This window comes from Xiphophorus couchianus, chromosome 10 (genome assembly GCF_001444195.1).
Source record: "Xiphophorus couchianus chromosome 10, X_couchianus-1.0, whole genome shotgun sequence".
NCBI lineage: Eukaryota > Metazoa > Chordata > Actinopteri > Cyprinodontiformes > Poeciliidae > Xiphophorus > Xiphophorus couchianus.
The window spans coordinates 1,968,043-1,995,999 of NC_040237.1; the positions used below are offsets into that span (position 1 = coordinate 1,968,043).

Genomic DNA, 27,957 nt, shown 5'->3' on the forward strand with positions numbered 1-27,957 from the left:
AAAGAGATTAAAACAGAGTATATAAACATATTTATTAGGTATTTTTCGCTTTAATATGTAGACAATTTAATGCATTATACGAGTCTAAAAAGTTGGAAAACAATTTCACCAACAGCCATTCGAAGCCATTACAATTCATTAAAAAAAATATCCTGGAGGGATGACAGAGCCGGAAAACGGATCAGAAAACTTGAGCAGCTCATTTCAAATAAATAATGTGGGAATAAAGCACTTTCTCCTATTACAGTATATTGTTATTGCTTCAGATACATTTAAGTCTCATCAGATAGACCTTTGGAAGGCACTTGGGCCGAACGATCCGAACAACAGAACCAGATTCTGACAATAACGCCATGCGAGGCAATGAGGGTAAAAAACAACAACAAAAAAACACCCCGAGGTCCGCTTCCGACAGCAAACCGTAACTTTGAGAAGCAATACGATCAAAATAACAGCGTCCACATTATCATATCTTATTTCTTAACAGAGAGCGATCCAGAGGCTCCTTATAAGAGTCTATCTTTCATATCACGCTCCCTTTGTGAAGCAGATGATTTGAATGAGACTTTGTCTTCTCGGTGTAATAACGCACAGCGTGGCGGAGCAGGCGGCAGACTCGAGGTGTCATCGGTTCACAGGGGGGCCGCCTCAGCTTTTTGAAAACAGGAACTTTATTCATCACTCAGATAGCAGCTGGATTTTAACGGTCTGAATCAAAGGGGCGCCCCGTGACACGGATCATCACAAGCAGAAGTTTTTATCAGTCACACAGATCCCGACGTCGGACAAGTGTGACCATTCAGACTCCGAGAGCTGGTCTGCGGCGATGCATGCCGTTAAAAAGATCAATATTTACAGACGCAAGATTAGCATGCAGCTAGAAGGCAACGCAGCAGGAAGAGCTGCAGCAAACACTCGCAGGGCATTGTTAAAGTATTCACACCACGTGAACTTTCTCACATTTTGTCATAAAAACAAACCGTAATGTATTTTTTTAACATGAAACACAGTAGTGGCAGCATTATGGTGAGGGGGATCCTTTAATTTCCAAGTAATGATAGAGAAGGACGGAGCTAAACAGAACAATACTGGAAGACATTTTGTTGGAGGCTGCAAGAAGAGTTCATAGGATTACCTTCCAGGAGGAAATTGCAAACAGAACTTTATTCTGTTTTATGGGGATTTTATGCATTAGAAAATCTTCTTGTGATACATAAAAATAAAGCAGAAGGATAATTATAGATAATTTGTTTCTTCTCCTCTCCCAGCCAAATAAATCTGGGAAATACAGAGGTGATTTGGTCAAATTAGAGCGAAACTAACGTTTTTGAATCCAGATTTGAAGCAAATTGAGAATCTGAGGCTGATATTAAATATTGCAATTCCACCCAATCTGACTGAGATTGTTCAAAATAGGTCGGACTGAGCCTGAACTATTTTGCAAAGAAAATACTGACTTCAAATTGAACATAAATACATACCAGAATTGTTTTTATTTATTTTTTAAAATCATTTTCCTTCTACATTGCAAGTTTGTGATCTGAACATGACAAAAAGTGAAAAATGTTCAGAGGGTCTGAATAGTTTTGCATGGCACTGCAAATATAATTACATTAAACAATAAAAATCTCACACTGGAGTCCTTTAACATAATAAAATGTGAGTCTGCATAGATAATTTTAATACTTCATGGGTTCATAAAGTTCACGTCTTTCATTTTGATCAGATTAAATGGTGCAGTGGATATTTCTGGTTTCCTACTCCAACACCTCGATGAAAGGCCCTGAATTTCATTTTTTCTTTACGTTAGGAAAATGGTCATATCTCCGTATTAGTATTCACAAGGTGTTCTCTCACAGTCAAAGGCAGAATGAAACCAAATCATATCTCAGCTCTATTAAAAATCCCTCTTTCGTTGTTATTCCTTTTTTCTGAAAAGTTAGTCACAAAGCTGACGAAAAAAAAAAATCAGATCAGGTTCTGGTTCAGGAGAAATGGGTTCAGAAACTGCTCAGTAATAACATTTTAGTAGTTATGCAAAATATTCTCTTCACAAGATTTACATGTAAATCGATCTGTTATGGAAACAGAAGCATCTAGAAGTGGATTTGAGTAAAAAAAAAAAAAGCTGCTTTACAAGATTCTGAAGTTTTGCAAAATAAATAATCTGGATTAAATGGGAAATATTACTTCACCACCACCTGCTAAATGCATGATAGAAAATGCATACCTTTTATCCAAATCTGACAGATTTTCCAATTACTAACATTAAATATTGTGCTACAGATAACTCAGGCTAGGCGCAAACCTATATTATCAATGCAAAGCAGTTGTTTACTTCTAGGAGATTCTGACCTGTTTGTTTGCCCGAAAAATAAAAATCACCATTCTTCTTTCAAAACTGTAAACAAAACCTTAACATGGGTTTGATCTGAGAGCCGTGCAGCTGGTTTTAGAAGGAATGGGCGAACGCCACAGTGACCTCTCCGTCTCCAGGACTGGCGTTTATTTGAAGAGGCTGGCTGAATGAGGCGGCTTTCATAGTGCAGGCTTTACCTTCCTCCAAACAGTAAAACAGCCACACGCTCAACCTGAGGCTGGGGTTTCCGTCCGACTCCTTCACAGCGGCGGGAAGCTTGGCTGACACTCGGAGCGGCTGCGTCAAATCAACGATGCTGCCGGACGCCACCTGGTTTTCCAGCAGCCACTCGTTACCTGAAAAACAGAAAAAGAAAAGTCAGGATTATAAATAATTGACTTCCTTGAAGCTTTAAATCCATCAAAAGTCATGTAATTTGGCATTAAAGTGTAGGCAGAAGAAGTATTAAAAGGATATTATTAATAAAGTCTTGGATTGTTTTAGAAACCTGGTCAGATGTAAAATATATACCTCATTGTGAGTAATTTTAGACACAATAAAGGCCTAATAAGAAACATTAAGCACATCTAGACTAATATGAAATTAAATTAAATCTTTATTTCAAACAAGTAGAAAAAATAAAATAAAAATCAAATACAACCCTCCTAAACCTTCATATACAGTTTTATAAATCCCAACCCTAATTGTCTCGTCCACATATGTCCCATGTTATATATATACATATATATCCACTGCTAATTTTTACTTGTATCACAAATCCTACTGTTTCCAAATTATATCTACACGATTCATTCATTATTATGTACTATACACAGTATGTATATCTTTCTGACAAGGTATTCTAATTATTTAATCTTTACAAGTTCACATTTATTCTTAAAAAAAAAAAGGGCATCCAAAAATATTAGTAAAAACACTTAAATGTTTTATAACGTCCTTTTTTCAAAGCCAACATTCATACTACTGCAAAAGAGATTTGAATGGTGGTTCATGTGTATGTAAAATAGAATAAAATTAACATAAAATGCAGTGTGGGAATAATAGCAACAAAAAAAAAAGAAATAACACTTTCAGTTTCCATGAAACAGGTTAAATTATATTTGGAATTAAGATAAAATGTGCTTTTAGTTATTTTATAGTAAACTTCTTCCAGCAAACATTCATAACATACTTTAATGAGCAGCTTTGTAGATGTTTTCATTTGCCACAATCTGAAGTTTAAGGGTGGTTTGTTTGAGAAATGGAAGGCAACAATGACAACACATATGAAACAAAAACACAATAAAATGGCAAAAAATAAGTTTGGATGCTCGATGGTGCAGTTGGGGTGATAAGCCAGTTGGGGCAAATCAAGCAAATTAAGTGCAGGCATGATATGAGGTTTAATAAGCTGCTCAAAATTATTCATTATCCTGGAGTCAGTCAGACTGGGTGGGGGGCAATCAGGCAGAACAGATTTTTTTGTGCCTGATAAGATTAGATAAATGCACTTACATGCATTTATCTAACATTGTGCTCAAGTAAGATTAAAAAAGTTTGCGGTATACAGAGGCTACTTGAATACTGAGTAACTGATGTTGTCATCAGATGGAGAAAAATATTGTTAGTGTGCAAAGAACAAAAGCAATTAATATAACGGATGTTATTATACGTTTTCTTGGGTGTTCCAGAAGAAAATTGTGCAAAATCAGCAGTGACAACTCTTAACAACAAACACCGGGCAAACATTGCAATCATTACAATCTGGGAATATATGGGCCCAAAACATGATGGTACACAGCAAACGGTCACTAAATTTAGCTCAGGTGGCGTGCCTAACCTTTGACGGGCCAATCTGTCCCCAGAGATACTCTGATAGCACAACGAAAAACAAATCCAGCAGAGTTTAGACCAAGTTCGGTCTGTGTGAAAGCGCCGGTCTGCCCCACGTCTAGATTTACTGCGCTGCCTGTTGACTGGAGCCTCAGTGTTTCCCATCACTGCCAAACAGAGCACTGAAATGTGTAGGAACATTTACTTTCTGACACAATGGCTGTACTTTTACAAGCAAATTCACATTTTTAGCGAAGAAAAATGAGTAAGAAGTTCAAAAGGGAAGGCTGGAGTTTCTACTGTGAGAAACTCTGAAGCCAGATAGATGACAAAATCCATGCCCACAGTGATTAATGAAGCCACGGCCTTGCATGAGGTCCCACAGAAGTCATTTCTAAAAAGCGTTTTTTTAAAAACAATTTAGATCTGGCGTATAGCTCTAACTTGATCCATTAAAATTCCTGCCTCGCTGCTGATCCGATCAGCAGAAGTCTAGACTGTGCATAATGGGACAGCGGAGGATCACATAACATAGCCTGGTGGCTAATTATGTGAACCGAGGCATGTCGCCTTATCAAAAAGTCCTAAAAATAGCCTGCTGATTTGGCAGACTGCACGCTGCGTCACTCGGAAAGATGGAAACAGTTTAGTTCCGAACCTAACGATCGGACCGTCAGCTGTCACTCGTGTTGTATCTAAAAGCATCACCTCACACCTGATTCTGGGGTCAAACTGTGGTTGATTACCTCCGAAATATGCTGAGAACTTTAAAAAACAAAACAAAAAAACACACATAAATCTTCATCAGTGGTTCAGAAAAGTGATTTAAGTAATCCTCCATCCTTTGGCTGAGAGTCCCAGGTGTAGGCTGGGAGAGAGAAGTGCTGCTTGTTGAACGGTGAAATAGAGGTTAAGCCTCATTTCACGTCTACTTTTCTTTTTTTATAGACAGAATCATAGAAAACGGACCAAAATAACAGCATGTAGGAGAACGCAGAACTCTACAATACGGTCATTACAAAATAGGAGAAAAGCTTTTTAGATTTCAACTTATCGTGTTATTCTTATCCAACAAGTTAGAAGGTGTATTTGTGTATGATTTATTTATCTTGAGGTCGGAAAGAGTTTGGGTGAGTAAGACCACTTTAAATAAGTGAAATGAAATAATACCCAAGAACAGAAATTTAAAGTTTGCAAGACATGATTATAAATCTTCCTCCACATTTATTGAAAATATATAAAAAGCTCTAAAATAAGAACAAATGTTTGTCAATAGAAGCACAGATTAGGGTTTTTCTTGCCCAGGATGTTCCCCAGTGCATTTTAAGCCTGGCGGGCCACCAGGCTTTACTTGTGCCCCACCAGGCTAAGTATTGTTTATTTATTTAAGTCTTTTTAAAATGTTTGCACTTTTTAAGACTTTACAGTTGGTGTCAAGGTATTAATCTTCCAATCTTTCAATAGTACATAATTATCAAGTGATATTTTCTAATTTCCTGTCAATTTTAAACATTTTTTAATTCAAAAGCACAGCGGGCCGTTGGATGAATGACTGGCCTAACACCCAACCAGCTTTCTGGGGGAAACCTTGCTTACCAATACCGACTTTCACTTTCCTTTGAGGTCTAACTAGCTGGTTACTATTTTGAACAAATAGGATTTTTACATTTTTTTTTCCAAGGGACTGTAAATCATAAGAGAAAAATGTGTTGACACAGTTAGAAAATGAAGGAAATCCCTGATATTTCATCTGATTATTTATGCACTTGGCTGATATGTTTGTAGAGCAAAAATGATTGTTCAGTATTTGATCACAAGAATGCTTAAGAAAAGATATACAAATTTCAAACTCTAGCTTAAGTCTATCTGTGCTTTACCTCTTCAGAGTTTATGCAAGTTTCCTAAATTTAAGACCATTATGAATAAAATTTAAGATCTGGCAGGAAGACAAATGTACAAAAGAAAAGCAGGGGACCAAAACTGAAATTTCATGGCTCTAAGCAGCAGCTTTGTGCTTCTCACATGGCATGTAGCTCTCTAGATTAGCAAGATTAGCAGCTTGTTACTGGTAGCCTACCGCCTAGAGTCACAGAAAGCAGTGAGTGATATCTGCGCATGACTCAAACTTTTGCCCGATAGAAAAGTACAGCAGTCTAAATAAATTAAATAGTCCTGCCATGACAAAATTCAAGATCTGTTTTTAACGCATTTAAGGCCAACTTACATTTTCTTTAACAACTTTAAGACCTTTTAAGGCCTTAATTTAGCATCTTGCTCAATGCATGGTGACAGATAAACCTGGGTCAAAACCAGTTTGTCATAGCTCCGCTTATTTTAAACTTTTTCAATGCTGCTTTGACTTGATTTGGAAAGTCTAGGCAATGTGGTATTGTCTTGTGATAATTTATGAGCAAAAATACATTTTAATCTTTGTTTACCAATTAGGGATGTGCAATACATCAGCACCAACATCGGTATCGGACAATATTATTCATTTTTTAACATATCAGTATAAAACTGTGTCAATACAAACAACCTTTATTTATTTTTATCCGTTTCTGGTTGGGTTTTTTCCAAATGTCTTGAATGTAGTGAAATATACAGTATATCGGTTAACCCCATAACACCAATATTAATATCAGCTATCAATGTTGGCTCAAATGTTTGTATTGGTACAACCCTAATACCAGCCTTAATATTTGGGATTCCTACATGTCCATTTTAGTCATATTCATTCAAAATCCTTTAAACAAAACCCAAAAGTGAAGAGAAATACCTAAATAATCTTGCAGAAGCGCGGTAAAGATTTTTTAATTGAGAGCTGGATTAAAATCTACACCAAATCAAGTTGAGCAAAACAAAACTTTGGTTTTAAATGCATTTTAAACAGCATACAATGCAATGTAAGGATGACTATTTTTTCAACGTGAACTGGAAGATCAGTAGGAATAAAAAAATTTTTTTAAGAGAGAGAGAATTTTTTCTATTTTTTTTCTTACCCTCAGCTGAGAGTGCCCAGCAGCTGGGCGCCTGGTCGGTGAGTTTCACTCCTTCTGGAAGCGACATGGTGAGTGACAGGATGACAGTCTGGCCCGCCGACGCCGTAACTGGAGGCAAATCTTTCCTGGCAGCTGATTTAGGCAGCATGGGGACTTTGGTGACTCCCAAAGGCTTCACAGATGCTGAGTCTGTGCACTCAGCGGAGATGTGGAGCTGGTCGGGAGACAGATTTAGGTACTCGCATTAATGCAGAGCAAGGAGAAAGCTACTTACGCTCACATTGTTCTGTTCTGTGTCACCTTTTACCCAAACGCAGAGGGCAAAACGCTTTTAGGAAAGATTAATTACACAAAGACGGACAAAATGTAAAAGTCCTTGCTCAAGGTTACAAACACACACACACACACACACACACACACACACACACAAGTCTGACCAGAGAGATGCTGTTGGAGTCCAGGTTGAGAACTTTGATTTTATGGTTGTTGGTGTCGGCCACGTAAAGAAGGTTCCCGCTGATGCAGATTCCTCCTGGTTCGTTGAAGCAGGTTTTGGTGAACTGGGGGCCCAGAGCATCTCCAGCTTCTCCTGTCCCTGCTAACGTGGCGCACTGCTTCATCTTTGGATCCACCACCTTGATCTGAGGCAAATTAAAGGAGAGTTAACCTTACAAAGGGTTCCAATACATTCCCAAAAGTTCAAACTTTTTAACAGTCAAAGTCAAGCTCTTAGTCCACTTTTGGCAAATGTTTAAAATTTAAGTATTAACGTTCTGCACAAATTTACTGTTAATGTTTTTACAGAGGCTAGACTTTAAATACCAGCGAAAATAAAATAAAAGATTTACATGAATGGCGTGAGGAGAGATGAATAAAAGATGAAAACAAGGACAGTAAGGACTGTCATTGTCATTTTTATATTATTCTGTATTTATTTAGACCACAGAAATACGTTTAAATGAGAATTAGAAACTTTCTGTAACCTTTCAGGCCCGAAGGAACCTAGAAAGACGCCAGAACCGCTAAACATATGAAGAATGCCAATGGTGCGGCCTTGTGACGAGCCTCTCTTACCTTGTGGTTGTAGGAGTCGGCCACATAGAGCCGGCTTTGTTCGGCAGACCATGCCACACCGAGGGGATGCTGCAACTTGGCATCCACCCCCTTCCCATCGACGTCCCCAAAAGCAAAAAGGTTCTGGTGGATGAAAGATAAAATATTCAAAAAGTCAAATCAAAATCCAAATGTAAGAAAAGGTGTGAAAAACAAAAAACTTCAATGGTAACCAACACGTTTTAATAACTGTGGAAAGGTATTTTAGTTTTATTAGTACAAGTCCAAAACAAGCCTGAGGACTATTTGGAGGAAAAATACAAGTTAACTTTTATTTTCTTGTAGTAGCAGTGACAACAGTGTTGATGTTGATGAACAATGTTCCTAAGTGCTAACTGGTTTGTAAGAAGGATGACAAATCCAAAAAGATGGCAATTTATTCTTGGTCGATCAGTTCAGACAAAACTTATTTCTGTAGCAGAACAGTGTAGGAAGACTATTACGTCTTTGAAATCTCATAAAACAAATGTTAGTTTAAATGTAGCTAAATGCTTTTATTAAAAAATTATTGAAAAAATTATAATTGGATAGATAGATGAATGGGTGAAAAAAGGAGAAATGGAGGGATGGACGAACAGCAAAAGATTTAAAGGACAGATGGACAGATGAACGCAAAAAGGAAGAATAGACAATAATTTGATGGATGGATGGACAGCAAAGGATGACTTGATGGATGAATGGATGACAAAAAGAGGGATGAACAGACAGATAGAAGACAAGAGAAAATAGTTAGACTGTAATTTGATGGATGGATGGATGGATGATAAGGAAGGATGAACAGATGGATGATAAGGAGGGATGAACAGATGGATCATGACAGGGAGAAAGGGAACGAGGGAGGGAGAGATGGATGAACAAATGGACGGATGGATAAACGGATGGATGGATGACAAGGAGGAATAAATGGATGGATGACAAAAGGACGGATGAACAGATGGATGATAATGGAGGGAGAGAGGGAAACAGGGAGGGTGAGATAAATGAACAAATGGATGAATGGATGACAAAAGGAGGTATAAGTGGATAGCTGGCAAATGGATGGATGGGTGAATGGATGGATGAACAGATGGATGATGATAGAGGAAGGAAGTGAGTGGGGGAGAGATGGATGAACAAATGGACGGACGGATAAATGGATGGACGGACGGAGGGATGGATGGATGGACTGAGATTTGTATTTCTGTAGTTAGCACTGGGATTAGGAAGAGGAACTTGATTTTTTTCACAGATTATCAGTCTCATGCTACACTGTCATGATATAGTGACAGTTTTAACAAATATGAATGTACTATTTTTTAATAAAAGTTGCATTTCCCCGCTTTAAGGAGAAGTCATTCTCTGTGAATTAACTGCGGTTCTTCTGCTACAACACCTGGAAGAGGCAGACAAGATGGCATCCTGTCCGACTAATATTTCCTCATTAGTTGGGTTCAATAATCGAGACATGAAACTGCCTCTCTGCCTCTCAAGGTCTTAAATTTTATAAAAGGTGACTTTAAAGCTCACAACTTTGTACAAATGACATTCAAAGTTACAGTTCTCAAGTTAGAGAGAACTCACTCAAGTTATTGTGAGTTAGGGTAATTTTTCAAGTGTACAGATTCCTCAGCAAATTGTCTTATGCTTCGGAGCTCTTTGTCATGGAACAACGCATAAAAGCCAAAAATGAAATGCAGCTTAAATTGCCGGAAAACATTACAACCCCAAAAGTTGTTTTTTCAGGCGCTGCTTCAGCAGGAAAACAAGCGAGTCTGTGTTTGTTTGTTTGTGAGCTTTTTTGTTTTAAATCAATACCTTCTATTTATGGAAGGAACAACCCTGAATCCTTGTGACTGCCTACGGCTTACAAAGATTTCTACAAAAGCTTCCTTCAAAACGGTGTAAATAATTTTTAGAAAGCTAGAAATGTGTGCGATTGATGTGCAACTTTTACAGCTTTTCAAGGCTGGAGGCACAAACCGTTATATCACCGATAAGAACAAACATCATTTATGATGTTTCCTCTTCCATCAGGACGACACTCTTTTGCTTTCATTTTTTTTGAAGTTGTGTAAAAAGTTTTACTCTTATAGAAATCAATTTTCAACAGATAAAGTAGAAACTTACTCCCTTAAAGAATGAAAGAAAGAGATTAATGAATTAGGGATGCAACAAACGATTATTTTAATTAGCAATTAATCGGTTTTTCTGATGATTAATTGTATTAAAACATTAGAACATTCTGCAAATTTTTCATTTAACCTGATTTTTAAAATAAAATATTTAAAATACATTAAAAGATTCATGTACATAAATAATTTTTAAATAAAAAAATAAACATTCTACTGCCTAAAAGGCAATAAAAGCATTTGCTTCTGTTTGTAGGAAAAGATGAATCACTAGGTAAAAATATACTTACTTACTAACATCAACATTAGAAAAACTCAAATCTTTATTCTTGACTTTATACAAAATTATTAAAAATTAACCCTAGCCCTTTTCATTCAAAAATGTATGTCAACATGTGACATGTTCATTTTAAACTGTAAATTAAGCAAACAAAAAAATAAATACAGTATAGGGCACTTATTTTCTGTATTAACCCAATTAATAATTTGAAAAGCAAAAGGTGCTTATATTTGTTTAATTTTGGATTACCTACTGCTCTGAATATGTTGTTCTTTCAACAAATGGCCTTTTTTTGAGTCAGTACTTCAGTGAACATTTAATCGATTACTAAATTAGTTGACGGTTAATTCAATAATCGGTTCATCACAATTATTTTGATAACTCGTTTCAGCCCTACAATAGATTCTCTTGGTTAAATGTGTAAACTGTCTCAGGACCAATTTGTTGACTTCACAACAGAGACACCGAGGTACCGAAAGAGAAAATAGTTACAGACAGCAACGGGAAGAAAGGGGGAGGAGCTGACGGTTACCGGTTGCTACGGTAACCACCAACTGTCAAATAACTGACTAAACAAAATGAATTTGAAGAAAAATAAACCAATTTTGACAATATTCAGATCTACAATATTGTTCAAATAAAACCTTTTTTACCATTCACTATATAGTAAATGGTATATTTATTACTTAGTCAATATAACATTCACCATATAGTAAATAGTATATTCACTTCACAGTAAATATGTAATTTATTTACATGCATAAACTGTATGCATGTAAATAGTACTACCATTTATATACTATGATGGTATTTATTAAATGGTGAATGTTATATTGACTAATATACCATTACTATATAGTAATATATTTATTATGTAGTAAATATATTACAATATATTTCTAGTAATATATTTACTACATAGTAAATATATCACAATATAGTAAATGGTATACCATAAAGTAAATATACCATTTACTATATAATCACACACATCTATTATATAGTAAACGGTAAAAAAATATTACTGCTGTTCTTTTATTCCTTTATTTGTTGTGTGTTTTGAACCCACCAGCGGGTCCCTCTCTCCTCCAACCAGATGCTTGACGGCTCCATCCTTCAGGGCCAGAGTGCGGATGGAGCTGCTTTCGCTGTCGGCCACATACAGGCAGCTCCAGGGTTCCTCTGCAGCCAGAGCCAGGCCTGACGGCTGGGCGAAGCTCGCCTTGTGAGGGTAGGCGTTGTTACGGTTCTCCTCGCTGCCGCTGCCCGCCCATCGCACGCACGTTCCCGCCTTGTAGTCACTGTTGCAATTGTACACACCAACAAATTGATTCTCTGCCCCAATTACAAGAACACAGAGCTGTAAACATTTTTTTTTTTAAATTTAGATTTTACTTAAAGGTGAAATAAATGTAAATATCAGGCGAAGATAACCTGAATAGGCGCAATATGGATTTTATGTTTCAAATTAAAAGCAACTGGGGCTGTGTGGTATGGAATTTAAAAGAAATATCTCTGATTTATTCATATCAGATTCGATTTTAGTCCATTTGTTTTCTTACTTTCTTCTCTAAAAGATGCATTACAAATGACAGAACACATTTTTAGAAGATTACTTACTTCAATGATTCATTCTGTGGGTTATACAACAGTATTAGGGACTCTCTACAATCATTTTTGTTTAATTATGAGAATATAGCCATCGTATTACTACGACTGTATTCTTGTAATAATATAACTTTATTCTCATAATTTAACAAAATATATATCTAAACCTGTCCCAGAAATGATCTGAATTGAAAGACCAAGTAAACAGAAACTTTAACATCTGCTTGTAAAACAAGATGGTGGCCAAAGGTGTACTGACATCACACCTAGGGTGTACTGACATTCCTATGGATACCCAAGGAATGCATTGGTAAAAAAAAAGACAATTAAAAAAAAACAAAGAACAACATGCGTAAGGTCATGCAATGAAATTTTAATCTAATGAGTTTGGCATTTGTCAAGGTTAGTATGGATAGTTTCACCAAAATAAATGCACTGCGTGGCCAAAAACACATGACACCAAAAACACACTTTCTACAATTTTGTTGGACTTTTAGCAGTCACTGTTTCGAGAAGCTTCACAAAACTTATTTCCATCCAGTGCTGCAACCATTTTTCTTACTTCCAGTTTTTAATAAAACATTGGACAGTTCTTAACCCAATTTTAGCAGTTTCTCCAATCTTTGCTTGATGCAAACCAATGATTTGACCCTTTTTAGACCAACATCTTTTCTACAAACTCAAGATGTGGTTGTGAAATTAGTAGTCCCACACCCATTTCCTTAGTTAAATCCAATTGGTGATTATTTTTGGCCATACTGTGTAGATTTCTCATTCGGAAATGGCTTTTTTTGGTAATTATGCAAGTTGAATTTATTTGAGGATTTGAATTTCTCCAAGTGTAGCAAAAAAAGCAACAGAGATCTGTAAGTAGCGAATACTTTCTCTCAGCACTGTCTGTGCTTAAAATAGAGTTATTAGTGTCTTTTTAGCGGATATGGGATAGTGACCAGGTCTCTCACCCTCCTTTGGGCAGCTTTCCATCCTCCAGGAACAAAGCCCATATCTGATGGGTCCCTGCCATGGCTATCCACAGCACGTTGTCTGCAGCACCGCCTACACATACAATTAAACCCCAAAACCAAAAAAGAAAAAACACATTAAAAAGCTGTAAATTTGGACACCAAGAATGCATGTTTGACATTACTAAGAAAGCAAATACTATCAACCAAATACAGTTCCTCTCATAAAAAGTTAAATGTATGTCTAGATTTTTTCTTTTCCTCTTTTAATGTATCAAACCTTATTAGCTAAACTAAAATATATTTTTTTGGTAACATTTTATTTGAAAGAGTGTGCATACTATTGGCATAACTCTGTCATAAATATGACATAACATCTGTTATGAACATGAAGAAGTCTTTGTAAATGTTTATGACTGCTGTAATGAAGTGTGATTTGGTAAATAATTACACTTTCGATGAAAAGTTGACACTTTTAATTAAAGTTTTAATGCAACTTTGCATTAAAAATGTAATTATTTACCAAATTAGACTTCATGACAACAGTAATAAACATTCATGACGACTCTTTCATGTTCATAAATAGTGCAATGTCTTTCATGACAGTGTCATTACAGTCTTATGCACACGCCTTCAAATAAAGTGTCATATTATTATTTGTCAATACTGTCATAAGACACTAAGTTTTGTTTTCCTCAATTGGTAAAACACAAACCGTCAAATATTTTCTAAAAATGAGAGCCAAAGTAGAATTGGGATGAGATAATCACAGACTAAATAACTTTCTGATCTCTGCAAACCTGAGAAACGGAGGCATAAAGAGGACTTCACGATTGATTTCATATTTACAGGTAATGTATGAATCACACGCCCTTCATGAACCCATCTGAAAGGCAGAATATAAATCTCAAAGTGGTCACTTCCAATTGCTAACAGATTTTTTTTCTCTTCACATTCAACTACCTGCATGAAACCTGATCTGCAAAGTAACAGGGCTTCATAAAGTCTAGACAATATGAGAAATCAAATGGATTTAGGAATAATTGATGGATGAGAAGTGTGTGGAGGGAATACAGAATCAGGACAGAGGGGAATCTGTCTGGCAAGCAATAAGAGAAAGGTCAGAAGAAGAGAAGGAGAAAAAAAAATATACCCGTCAACTTCCAGGCAAAAACTCACCGGCAGACCCAAGCGTCACGTCCCATGGAGAGCTGATTGGCTGCTGGGGTCCCATAGCCCCACCCTCTTTGTCTGTCCCCTGCGTCCCTACGCCAGCGAGAGTGCTGACTCGTCCCTGAACTAGGTCAACCTGCAAACGAAAGCAGAAAAGCAAACGTTTCCATGCAAGCATCATCACAAACCTCAGCAGCATTCCAGGGACGGAGATGGAGAGGGGCACTACCTTTCGAATCAGGTGATTTTCAGTGTCGGCCACATACACAGCGTCTCCTTTGATGGCGACACCCTGTGGGGAGTTGAAGGAAGCTTCGGACAGGATGCCATCTTGTCTGCCTCTTCCAGGTCCTGTAGCAGAAGAACCACAGTTAATTCACAGAGAATGACTTCTCCTTAAAGCGGGGAAATGCAACTTTTATTAAAAAATAGTACATACATATTTGTTAAAACTGTCACTATATCATGACAGTATATCATGAGACTGATAATCTGTGAAAAAAAATCAAGTTCCTCTCCCAATCCCAATGCTAACTACAGAAATACAAATCTCAGTCAAAAACAACCAATCAGAGCCAGGAGGAGAGTCTTAGCGCTGTCAATCATTCTCGTGTACGCACCTCTCAAAGTCTCCCACTTGCTCTCTGCAACTACAGCTTCTCTCCGTCAGCAGAGGCTGTTATGAATACTCAAGCTAGTTCGCATAGCCACCGATGGCAGCGGATAAACAGTTTTCCTGGGACGGGAAGTTGTTTCTCCGCCATTAGCTCACTGAGCAGCACATACACAAGATTTACTGACAGCACCAAGACCTACTTCTTGGCTCTGATTTGTTGTTTTTAGGAGGAAGTGGATGAGCTCAATCTTTTGACAGATTATCTGTGTCATATTATACTGTCAAAGGAGGAGATAGTGACATTTTTAATTTTTTTTTATAAAAGTTAAAAATCCCAGTATCTGTGTGATACCATGTGTAATTTTCATCTTACAATTATGCACAACAAAGTTTTTCAAAACCCGTTGACATTTCAGGTTGCAACATAAAAATAAATTGTTGTGCAGTACTTGTGGAAGTAATTACTACATTGCTAATTAGCAGGTGGCAGTTTCTTCTAAATCTCTCCACAAAGACGAGATAAATCAACACAAAATTAAATTCAGTCCTCTACTTTCTTTTCTCGGTTGTTCACACTTAGGTCAGTGCCAAAATGGCAGCATGTTCTCGTCTCCGCTGCTGCCAACCGTTCTGCTGGTCTGAGACCAGCACAGTCTACCATGTGGTTCCATTGAGAGGCACTGAGGCAAAAGCCTCACCTCACCATCGCTAAAACATTCTCAATTATTGCTCATTATCTGTCAAATTTTTATTACAGAATCAGAAATTTACCAGTATTTCTATATAAGCTGACTTTACTGCACATGTGCATTCGTCTGTACCTCCACTTTAGGGTCTCTCTCTACTGTTTTGCACATAAGGTTTGAAATTCTTGGCAATTTTTCCTCTGCAAAATAGCTCCAGATCACCCGACTGGATGGTGAGAAATTTCAAGCCTTTCCTGGGAATCTCAAATAGATTAAAGTCTGGTCTTTGACTAGGTCATTTTTATGCATTAATATGCTTTCATTTAGGGCTGCTAAATTACTATTTAAGTAATTGATTATTCTGATTTTAAAAATTAAAAATTTCTCCTGATTTTTCATTTAATCACTAAAGCTTATTTTTTACAATATTAAAAATAAAAAAAGTTAAAAAAATTCTAATTTCTGTTTTAAATAAGAAAATAATCATTCTATTGTTTAAAATGAAACAACATAGCATTCCTTTAGTGAACTATTGATTATTTGTAGCAAATGATGCATCTACAGCAAAAAAAATATTTTTACATGTGAAAAATCGGGCCTTTTTTGCTCGTCTTATCTATATTTCGTCAAATTATATTAATGTGAAAAAGGTTAGATGCTATTGAATAAACAGGACAGATCTGTTTATTATTTTCTGGATTAACCCATTAATAATTTGGATAGCAAAATGTGCTTAAAAGAAGATTTATTTAAATAAAAAAGTTTAAACCAGGTTAAGATAATTGATGTCTCTTGAGTTCTGGGTAAAACTTATTTACAGGTAGAAGTTTTTGTTTTTCATGTTTTGCATTTTATATATATAAATGCAAAACATACAAAACATATACAGTGTATATATATATATATATATATATATATATATACAGTATATATATATGTGTGTGTGTTTTATACAGTTTGACTTAATTCCTGCTCTTTGTTTGTTGTTTCTTGAACAAATGGCATTTTTTTCAGTATCTATACTCCAATTAATGATTAATCGATTTCTAAATTATTACTTCAATAGTCAATTAATCCATTTAATTGCTTCAGCCCTACTTCCATTGAAGTTTGGTTGTATGTATGGAGACTGCAGGACTCAAATGGGGCTGAATACAAATGAATAAAAGTCCAACTTTTCAGATATTTGTAAAAAAAAGAAAAAAAGAAAAGTGGATCATTTCAGTTCACAATTACGCTCCATACATAAAATCCCATTAAAATAAATCCAAGTTTCTGGTACACAAAACTGAGACGCTGTACCTCCTACAACATGTAGCAGCTCTCCAGTGGCGGAAGAAACCACCAAGATTCTGTGATGGCCCGTGTCTGCTATCGCCAGCTTCTTGTTGCCCTGATCCACCGCCACCTTCCCGGGAAAAGAAAGGATGCTGGGAGGCAACGAGTCCCTGTACAGCTTTATCCCCACTGAGTGCGTCTTCAGCTGTTCCCGATAATATCGGAGCGCACTGTCGGCGAAAAGAGTCAGCCGCTCGCTGTGGCCTTCGCCCACCAGGGAGAAGAGCAAGTTGCCGCGCGGCCCCAGCAGGAGCAGTGTGGGCCAGCAGGAGACCTCCAGTTCGTGCCAGAGAGTCGCCTCATTGTCGTTGACCACTGGGTGGCAGATGTCGTAGCGGAGCACGGCGTTCTGGATGTTATCCAGGACCTTCAGAGGTTCAGAAACAGACACAAAGTGAGTAAAAGATGAAATCCTTACTAGGAAATTATTTAGTTTATCTACGCTTCATAGATACTGTGAATATTTCAACTTTCTTTCTGATAAATTTGATTAAAATTACACAACTTTGTCATTTTAAGCTGAGTTGGAATTAGAGTCATTTTTCATTATAGACAAACTCAAGGCCCTAACTTTTTATGTGGCTCTCTAAACCAGGAGCGTCAGACTCCTTTTCATTTTTTGCCATATCAAAAATCTGAATGCTCTTAAAGGGCCGGTTGTGCCAGAGTGTATTGACAAAACCAATTAGACTGTTAAAATATTTTGTGATTGTTTTTGTGGGGGTTTTTGCTATCAAAATTACAGATTTTGTGGTGGCAATTTAGAAATGTCTGTAAGACATTTTTACAATATTTGCGCTATTGTATGATGTTAAATGTGACTTTTTATTACACGCCGTATCAATTACGGACTAAAACTTATCAAGTAAGGCTGAGGCAGCAGTCACTTAAACTGAACGTTTTGACCAATTTTGAGAAAATTTGCAGTAAAATCAGAAAAAATGTGGAAATGTGTTGAATTTGCGTGAGTTTTGCAGATTTGTGAAAATCTTGAAGGTAATTTGGAGTCTAGAGGGCCACATAAAAAGCTACGGCGGGCCAGATTTCGCCCCCGGGCCTTGAGTTTGACACATGTGCTCTAGACTCTAAAGACACATAAGTAGAGTGTTTAAGAAAACAATTATGTGTCTAAATATTACGTTATCAATCAAATCAGTTTTTTTAAGACAAAAGATTTTTATTTGTCATTGTTTCTACAACATACCAAAATTACAGTGGTAAAAAAAACAAATTTGAAAGCTCCGATCTGCTGCAGGAACATTTTTTATCTATATTCTGCCAAATTATATTAATGTGAAAAAGGTTCAATGTTATTTAACTTTAAGAAAATGGATAGACACCTATTTATTTACATTTTAACAGTTTAATCGGTAGTTTTATCAATATATTTTTCCACAACTGGAAACTACTGTTATTGATTAGTTTGACACTCCTGATTTAGGAATAAAACGAGGATTAATGAGATTTCACTTAAAGTTTAAATCCATACGGTATGATAAGAGGTAGAAATTTATTAAAGCAATTATTGTAATAAAATAGTCAAAGTTTATATTTATATATAAAAGCATGAAAGCAAGAGTGATATTTTACCATAAACTTGTTGGTTTTAGCTCTAATATTCATGTTTCTACTGGTTAAAAAGATTGATTTGATTTATTGTAATAAAGCATCCCCCATAATTATCTAACCTTTAGTAAAAAAAAAAATGGCTAAAAGGCCTTAAAATATGGGTTACCTATATGATACCTTTCATTTGAGAAGATTTATTCAGTGGAGGGAAAAATCCACCGCTCTAACAAAAACACAGGTGCCACTTATTGGCTCCCCTGCTGTTAATGCTTTGTACACCGATCAGGCACAACATTACGACCACTGACAGATGAAGTGAATAGTACTGATTATCTCCTCATCGTGGTACCCGCTGGTGGGTGGGATATATGAACGCTTTCTTTTGCATTTTCTTTCTCTATTCAGAGTTGATCTCTTACAAGCAGGAAAAATGTATAAATTATATTTTCAGCTACATCTTGTAATTTTGCATGTTGAATAGGATTTAGCTCTTAACACTGATTTGGAAGAAGGTTAGTTTCGCTTTAAGTGAAGCATTTTTGTCTTGATTTCGAAGAAGAAGAAAAAGAATTACTTTATTCATCCCAGCAGGGAAATTATTTCGCAGTTACAGCAAGAATTTTTTTATACACAGATTAACACACACACACGACAGGAGCTGCGTCTGCAGGCAGCCAGCTGAGCCGGCGCCATTTTTGAAGGAGGACATGCTGCAAAGGTCGTTGGGACCGGGAGTCGAACCCGCGACGTCCGCGGGTCTAAGGCCTCCAAATGTGGGGCGTGCTAACCCCCTGCGTCACCACAGCACTTTCATCAGGATAATTTGCCTAAATTATCCTGATGAAAGACCAAAACATATTAAAATAAACCTTTAAGCAGGTATTTAACATACTTTCCATTCGTCCCACATTCTGTATTAATTTCTTTTAATTGATCTGACAATATTTTCGCCTTAAATGTTGTGTTTTCATTAGCAGTAAGTAGAATATCACCACAATTAACAAACCTTAATGGTTGAAAATATTAGTCTGTGCATAATTAATATATATTATGTATTTCACATAGTGCCACAATTTTATTTTTAATTATAACTATTACTGTAGATAAGTGCAACTTTATGTGAGCAGCTATTTCTTGGATGCAATGTTTAGGGTTTCCCTCAGTGCATTATAACCCTGGCGGGCCATGAGGCTTTACTTGTGCCCCCACCAGGCTTTCCAATGCTTTTTTTTAAAGTCTTTAAAGTGTTTGCATTTCTTAAAACTTTATAGTTGGTGTTAATGTATTAATCTTCCAATTTTTCAATAACACAGAATTGTCAAGTGATACTTTAAAATTTCCTGTTAGCTTTAGACATTTTTAAACTCAAAAACACAACATTCTGCTAGATGAATGACTGCCCTGGCGCCCAATGTTCTTCTGTCATTCCCATTTTGAAGAGTGGCAGGGCAAAATAAATCTTCATGTTACATCATATTTATAGGCAATGAAACAGGAAGTCATGGATTATCAACTAAAAAGCTATAGATATTGATCAATTTGAAAAAGCTGGAGTTTTTATTACAAGAAATCAAAAATTCCAAAAAAATTGAATTTAATAATAAAAAAAACTAAGATAGAAATTTCTCTCTCACTTAATAAATGCACTAAAATTAAAGTTTGTATTTTTCTAAACTTTTTATTGGAGGATTAAGCTACTGTTATTCTAGCTTAACTTATTTTGGCAGTTTTTAAAATGCAGAAAAGCTTTCCCAGACCAGTCAGCCCAAAGACAAACAAACCACGACAACACTTACTTTTTCATTGGGGAATTTGGCAGAGTGCACACCGATAATCACCAGCCCATCTGCGAAAGGGATTAAACAGACAGAGAGAAAATTATACCAACCATAAATAGACATTAGCATGAAAAATAGGATTCAAAACAGAATAAGCACATAATAGAAAGGACGTTTAATACTATCGGATATTAACTACTGATTAATAATAATTTGTAAAGATGTTATTATTGTTACTGTTTTAATGCTCTAGGATTTTTTAATCACCATCAAATTTGTTTTACAGACAGTAAGTATCATGATATGATTTGCAACTTGGCTAACAGCAACTGAGAATCAAAGTTTTTGAAGCAGGTTTGAGGGAAAAACTTTTCTGCAATGCTAAAAATCTCATGGGAGAAACTTCAAAGAACACAAACCAGATTTCCTTCCCGTTTCTTAATGAGCGTCGGACAATGTACTGAAACATGTTCCTTTTTTGTACAGTTTTCCCACATTCAAAACTTACAGTCCTGAATGTAAAGACATCTGAAATTTGCCTCATCGGTAGGAGAGTTTTCCTGAAAGTATATATTGATCCAAGTGGCAAAAAGTGATCAAATATATTTTTATAGGCATGTGAATAACTTGTAAATGGTAAAAACCTGTCAAATAAAAGAAAAATATCATCATGAGGAATAACTATTAAGTATTGAAAGATTGCAACATGAATAAATTGTAAGACATTTTAAATATGTTTTCTGACATGCTATGGCTAGGAATAGTTAGGATTGAACAGGAGGAAAACATTAACCACTGTGCCAGAAGGTGTCGTTTGTAAGCATAACGTTTATCAGGTAACAATATGTTTGTTAATCTACAGCATGTTTTAATATTGTCATCTGTCACTGTCGACTAATCAAATACAACCCAGGCATGGCTCACTTTTATAAAGCAGGATATTCTGGCAACATATCAGAGCAACGGTGAGGGAATTATATTGTTTAACCTGAACACTTCCAAGAATTTTTAGCAATTTGTTTTAGTTGTTTTCTACAAGTAGTCATTTCATCAATGTGCTTCACTACAGGCAGACCAGGCTTGTAAAAACCACTCATCAATTTTAGTGTGCCGGTTGGCTAAATCGCCATGCCAATGCTCTAAAAATGTATCTTGATTCCTGATACGTCAGTATATTTAAGACAGTTTTCAGAAGGAATAAAAGTTTAATCAAAATAACCAAAAAACTGCCACAAGTATGATTGAATAAAATGCACCATAAACTTCAAATAAATAAGAGCATACTGATTATGTTCCTCTAAATTTCTCTCGAATATGTAAAGCAAGAATTTGAGTCTGGAGTCCGTCTTTGAACTACTCTAGGCTTTACAAACCAAAACTTTATGAATCACATACTCTTTATAAACCCATATTCGTTCAGTTAAGCTGGCTCTTTATTACAGAATTAATAACTTCCACTGTAAACAGATCCAACAAGCCACTTCCTGAGCAGCTCCAAAGGCTCCACTCACTTCTGTCCCTTACAACCTCTGCCAAACAGTGTAGTACCAGTAACAGATTGTAGTGACAATGGGAGGGTGAGTGAGCGGACTGTGGGAGTGAATGAACTGGGTGGCTCCCACACCTCACCGACCAGAGCTGCAAACAAAATGTACCCGAATCAGTGCCAAAGATAAGAGCAACGCTGACACTGTGCTCCGAGCGCTGCCAGGCTCACAACTCAATTATAACACGCCGCCCAATGAGATGATCTTTGAAATTAAGTTTCTGCTGGATTTAAGAAAGTACATTAAAAAATTATATTCCATTGACATTTAACAGTTAGTAACATGAATATGTGGCAGTGATATATTTTTGTTTCATACTTAAAATTTAAACAAACAAGTGAGCTTCAGGGTACATTTTTGTCCTCAATTCACATCAACACAGAGAAATGTGGGATAAACAGAGGACAAAACATACAAATTCTACATACATTTAATAAAATAATGAAGTTTTGAATAGATCTGTCCAGATATATGGCTTCAATTTGTCAAAAAAAAAAAAAGGTTACTACTACTGTTATGGTACAAAACAATCAAAAGAGATCTGCTGATTGGTGCCGCAACATTTAACTGAAGATCTGTAATATGTATTAGAAGAACAGTCGCTACAAAACGCTCACACACAATCGCCTTAGCAACGGTAATCTCTTAGCAACAGTCATCTTTTTTATCTAACGCACATATCCCAAGTAAATCAGCACAGCAGACATTCCCCGATATTTTGCATATCGGGAAATGTGTAAAATATTCGGATATGTAAACTATCCGATCATCGTGTTTGATTCAGAAAGGAAGCGGGTTTTTCCAACCACATACCGCTTGTTACTCCTCCCGCCTCCGCTCTGAACACGGTCACAGCCGCGGCAGTTCACGAAGTAGCTGATAACGGAAACGGTACTAATCCGGAACTCAGTGTGGTAAATGATGCTTAACAGAACCCAATAACATAACTTAGAATATATTATTAACATCACCAGCTTACCTGTAACACAAAATAACTCTATTAGAAGTACGGTCGCTACATAGCGCTTATACACAACCGTCTTAGCAACTGTTATCTCTTAGCAACAGTCATCTTTTTTATCTAACGCACATATCCCAAGTAAATCAGCATATAGTAAAACACAGCAGACATTCCCCGATATTTTGCATATCGGGAAATGTGTAAAATATTCGGATATGTAAACCATCCGATCATCGTGTTTGATTCAGAAAGGAAGCGGGTTTTTCCAACCACATACCGCTTGTTACTCCTCCCGCCTCCGCTCTGAACACGGTCACAGCCGCGGCAGTTCACGAAGTAGCTGATAACGGAAACGGTACTAATCCGGAACTCAGTGTGGTAAATGATGCTTAACAGAACCCAATAACATAACTTAGAATATATTATTAACATCACCAGCTTACCTGTAACACAAAATAACTCTATTAGAAGTACGGTCGCTACATAGCGCTTATACACAACCGTCTTAGCAACTGTTATCTCTTAGCAACGGTTATCTCTTAGCAACGGTGGAGCGATACTGACCCCTACTGGCAACTATGTGAAATTGTGACAGTTCATAAATAATATGCTCTATTTTTATAACCAAAATTATCAAATCTTTCTGATCTAACCCCAAGAACACAACGAGTAAATAACACACAAAGACACAAAACGATATTAATTTACAGTGACTATTACTATGTGCCACATAATGCCTTCATAAACATTCTCATTAAGTCAGTTTGATCAAAGCAAGATGTAACCATGTTGTTAAAACTGCTTAAAGATGAAACGTACATTTTCTTAACTTTGCAGAACACAATAAAACACACTTTTTGAACCTTTGGTTGTAATGTATTTAAATTTAGGATTCAAAACAACAACAAATATTGCAAAAGGACACAGAAGGTTTAACTTTGCAAGCATCTGGTTGTTTAAGTTCATTACTATGAGGTACAGCGAAGTGGAGAGTCATGCATGAGCACTGCAGTAACTTTCACAGCAGCTGGGAATTATTTTTGGTTACCATCTCTTAGCAGCTGAGATAAGGACCTTCCTGCTCTTGGAGAAGAAGCAGACGGTTTTACTACAGTTCCCCTTCCTAAGTGGGCTTACATATGTACTGCGCCGTGTTGTGTTATGCAGCACAGAACAACAGAGAAGCACATTGCTTTATTTAAGGGTTCCTCCACATTTTCCATCAAAAAAATAATGATTTCTTTTTGGGTACAAGTCAAATGTTAATGTATTTCAATTGATTTTCAGATCATTTTGGTCATGCAGGTAGAAGCTTTTAATGCAAATTTGATTTTGTTTTTTAAGTGGGGTTAGCATTAAGGTGCTCCAAACCATTAAAAGTTGCAAAACAAATTATAGCATGACAAACAAGAGATACAGCACCATAACAACTACTATGTTGGAAACAAATGTCATAATTAGTTTATTGGTAAGACAAATTAGTGATATTGGTTTGAGTAATTGGGCTTTAGAGGTTACCTTTCAGACAGAACAATGTGTTTCTGCATATAGAGAAAAGTCCAAAATTTACAGGAGTCACCTGTACCTTAGTCCCCATTTTATTTGACATATTTACTAATAAAGTTAGAAAGATTATGTCTTCTGTTAAATTGCTTATTTATGCAGATAATAGTACATTTTACACAGTTGGCACTACTTTGTGATAGCAGGCATTACTGTATAGCTTAAGATTGGCTGGATATTAGAAGAAAATTAAATAAAACTGAATTATTAGATACTGCTGGAATCTCTGCCTTAGAATGGGAGCTTATTGAGAGAATTATCCTATAAATATTTGGGTATTTGGTTGGATTATGACCTTTCCTATTTGCATATTGAGCATTTAGTTCCCTGAATCAAACACTGTTGACAAACTGGAGAGTTGTCATGTCTTCATCACATGCTTACAATAAGATTTGGGAGGAAATTACTTCTTGTTCTAGTAAGTTAGCACTGAGCCTGTTTGTCTAAGATGTGTGGCGCTGAAAACATAAAGATGTATCCACTGGGATAAATTTAGGAGTTTTCAGGATTAATCAGGGAGAAAATGATTTCAAGAAGGATACTGGCAGAAAGGGAAACATTAGGCTCATTTCAATAAGAGCAATCTCTGATTCCAGAGAAGTATGACAGACTCTTTAATAAAAAGGTACCTTAAAAAATTAAATTTTAGTTCGTCTAAAAAGTAGCACTCTCAGTAAAAGTGGTTGCATTAGGCAATCCATTAGATTGTCCTTTTATGCTGGCTATTTAAATTAGCCAGTATGTGGCTGTAATTGTACTGCTACTGATAATACTTGGCTTTTTGTTTAATCAACTGTAACAAGCTCATATAAACCTTTGGCATCAAATTCATCCCAGAGGAAACGAAAGGTACATACACTATGACAAGTACTGCATTTCACTAAGAACTATGATGGAGAGGGCAAATTTATATCCTACACAATGACAAAAACCCCAAAATCCTCTATCAGATGTGCAACTCTTTAGTGTTAGTATTTGCACACGATTTTAAATATCTGCAAACCGAGTAAGAATGACAAAGCTGTTGTTGAAGGCTGCAGGGTGAGAGTTTAGTCTTTTTGTGCTGTGGAACCTTTCCTTACTGTCACACCCACAGTAATAAGCTCTTTTCATGGATAGGCACACACACACACAGCATGCACAGACCTTCAACAGAGTGTCTCTTTTCCAGCTGGTGCAGGTCAGGGAGGATGTGCATGCAGTTGATGCAGCAGTAAGTGAAGAAGTCCAGCAGCACCACTTTGCCGGCCAGCTCCTTGCTCAAAGACAGAGGCTCCGTAGTGTTCAGCCACTCTAAGCCTGGAGGAAATCATAGGAAACAGTAACACTTTTTGTCTTTGAGAATTTTTTTTAGATCACTTACTACTTGAGCAAAAAATAGCTGTTTTCACTCTGCATTTAAGTCACATGAGGGCATCTCTATTAAAACATTTTTTTAATTTATGTAATACAATTTGGATTAATTTACAAAAGTGTCAAGGATCCAGTTATCTCTGTTACTTGTTTATGGATTCCCAAAGTCACCAAAAGTGGCTCAACTTCCCCCAACCTTAAAAGTTTACTCACATAGCAAGAAAAAACAGGTCATGCTGCAGGACAATCAAAGTGAATTATTCCCTTTTACACTTAGTGAAACCAGTGAGAGCAACAAGTTTTTACCGTTTACCTATCTGCTAAGCTAAATGAGGCAATTAAGTGGAAAAAATAACTAGCATCTTTATTTCTTGAGAGATGGTGGAGCTCATTTGTGCTGAAGATCTCCACCTGCTGGTGTAATGAGGTGTTGACAACATGCTGTAACATGCCAAATTATTAAGATAATTATTAAGATAATGATTATTCTGGCCTGAAAAATCAACAAGCTGACTTTTATTGGAAACTGAATTCATTCAAAAATAAAATTCAAAACCAATTGTAGGAAAAAACATACTAAAATGGATGTAAATTTATTTTCTTAAATCTTTTTCTACTCATTAAAACCTGACTGGCTGTTATTTACCAGTACGCAACCTAAAGGTGGTAGGAAGGGTTTGGAGTCTAAATGTTATGTTGAAGTGTTTGTCTTTCAAATAAAAATTTAAAAATGTTTAGAGCACATTTGTACTCTACTGCCCCTAAATTAAACCTATCCAATTGCATTCAAAAGTCAGGCTAACAAGTAAGTAAGAAAGGAAAGTATTAAACAAAAAAGCAGCGAAGAAGCCCATGTAATATCTGGGCGAGGTGCAGTTCAGATGTGATAACGTGTCACCAGGACAACCATCAGTCATGCATTCCAAAAATCTCGCCTTTCAGGAGGAGCGGCAAGAAGATAGCTGTTGTTGAAAGAAATTTCTGTCCCTACATGTTTGATAGACGTCCAAGTAGGGGACAAAGAAAACCTGTAATGTAACCAAAACTGAACTTTTTGGCCATTAGGTATTTTGTGGTGGAGAACCAACACCAACCCATGAAACATTATGGCAGCAACATCCTGGCAGATGGATGGAAAAGCCTAGAAGAAAACCTGCAAAGGGCTTTAAAAGAGTTTCAACTGGAATGAAATGAAAATACCTTTTATTTTGGGACGTGAAGTGTTTGCAGGTTTACACCACATTTTTCAGATATTTTTACATAACATTGTGTTGATTTAACAAATATCTAAAAAAAAAAAAAAAAAAAGACGTGGAGGTTTATTGAGATTTAAAACAGCTGTTGCTATGAAGACTTTGCAGGGCACTCTATCTATGGGCGTCAACACTCATACTCTGTTGACAACCCTATAATGATTATAATGTCAAATCAACACAAAGCATCTGATCCGAGTTTGGTCAAAGTTTAGGGGGTTTTTTGTCGCTGCTCTTAGATTACTGGCAAGAAATAAGAATCCCAAACATCTGCTAAAAACTGGTGTTTAGATTGTATTTAAGCTCCTTCAAAAACATGTTGGAAAATAGCTGTGAAACTGTTGTTGAAAGCCAGGCAGAAAAATGAGATGGTAATTTGAAAATAAGGTGCATTTATTTCATTAAAACAACTAGAATCGTAGGGAAATTACTTGTTAAACTCCTGTCAAACTGTTCTGAAGGAAGGAGATTTGCTAAGGAAGCTAAAGCTGCAACATGATCTAACCTGGCTGAAAATCCGGTATCTTCAGGTCTTCCCTCTCGTCTATCTTTTTCAAATACTGGTAGATGAGATCTTCCTTTTCTTGTTGTGTTGTGGTATCATCTAAAGCGTAATCGAGCTGACTTTGAATGGGAAACAGCGTAACGAGGCTGCAGTGGGACGCCATGATTGCACCAAAAACTACAACATTGATGACGGGCAGCGTCTGTAGTTCCTTAAGGCAGCAACAACCAATCACAGCAGCCGATTGGCCAAACCGACCAATAGGAGTGACGTTGTAGATTCGCAACGTTCATTTCAGCAGAAAGATAAAATACGACACTTTTTTAAATTACTTTTTAGTTAAAATTCAGAAA

The 27,957-nt window shown here is 36.4% G+C and overlaps 1 protein-coding gene across 1 annotated transcript; it reads right to left on the reverse strand.

Moving 5' to 3' along the window:
• Window positions 1-13: 13 nt before the first annotated feature.
• Window positions 14-27,785, reverse strand: nhlrc2 (NHL repeat containing 2). Its single transcript, XM_028030085.1, has 12 exons — window positions 27,605-27,785; window positions 25,640-25,792; window positions 20,441-20,490; window positions 17,040-17,442; window positions 14,665-14,786; window positions 14,442-14,571; window positions 13,263-13,356; window positions 11,762-11,993; window positions 8,266-8,388; window positions 7,629-7,832; window positions 7,192-7,405; window positions 14-2,715 (listed from the first exon to the last, which is right to left on the reverse strand). Exons 1-12 carry the CDS (start codon window positions 27,765-27,767, stop codon window positions 2,453-2,455), a joined length of 2,151 nt encoding a protein of 716 aa, XP_027885886.1. The 5' UTR covers window positions 27,768-27,785; the 3' UTR covers window positions 14-2,452.
• Between the last annotated feature and the right edge of the window lie 172 nt (window positions 27,786-27,957).

What these genes read in the sequence shown, in the direction of transcription:
- nhlrc2 (XM_028030085.1), bottom strand. Translation starts at nt 27,767, where the DNA reads ATGGCGTCCCACTGCAGCCTCGTTACGCTGTTTCCCATTCAAAGTCAG. An exon ending in AAAGAGACACTCTGTTGAAG is followed by an intron (nt 20,491 to 25,639) that starts GTCTGTGCATGC and finishes TCCCTTTCGCAG; the next exon opens with ATGGGCTGGTGATTATCGGT. An exon ending in CCGACTCCTACAACCACAAG is followed by an intron (nt 7,833 to 8,265) that starts GTAAGAGAGGCT and finishes AATTTGCCTCAG; the next exon opens with ATCAAGGTGGTGGATCCAAA.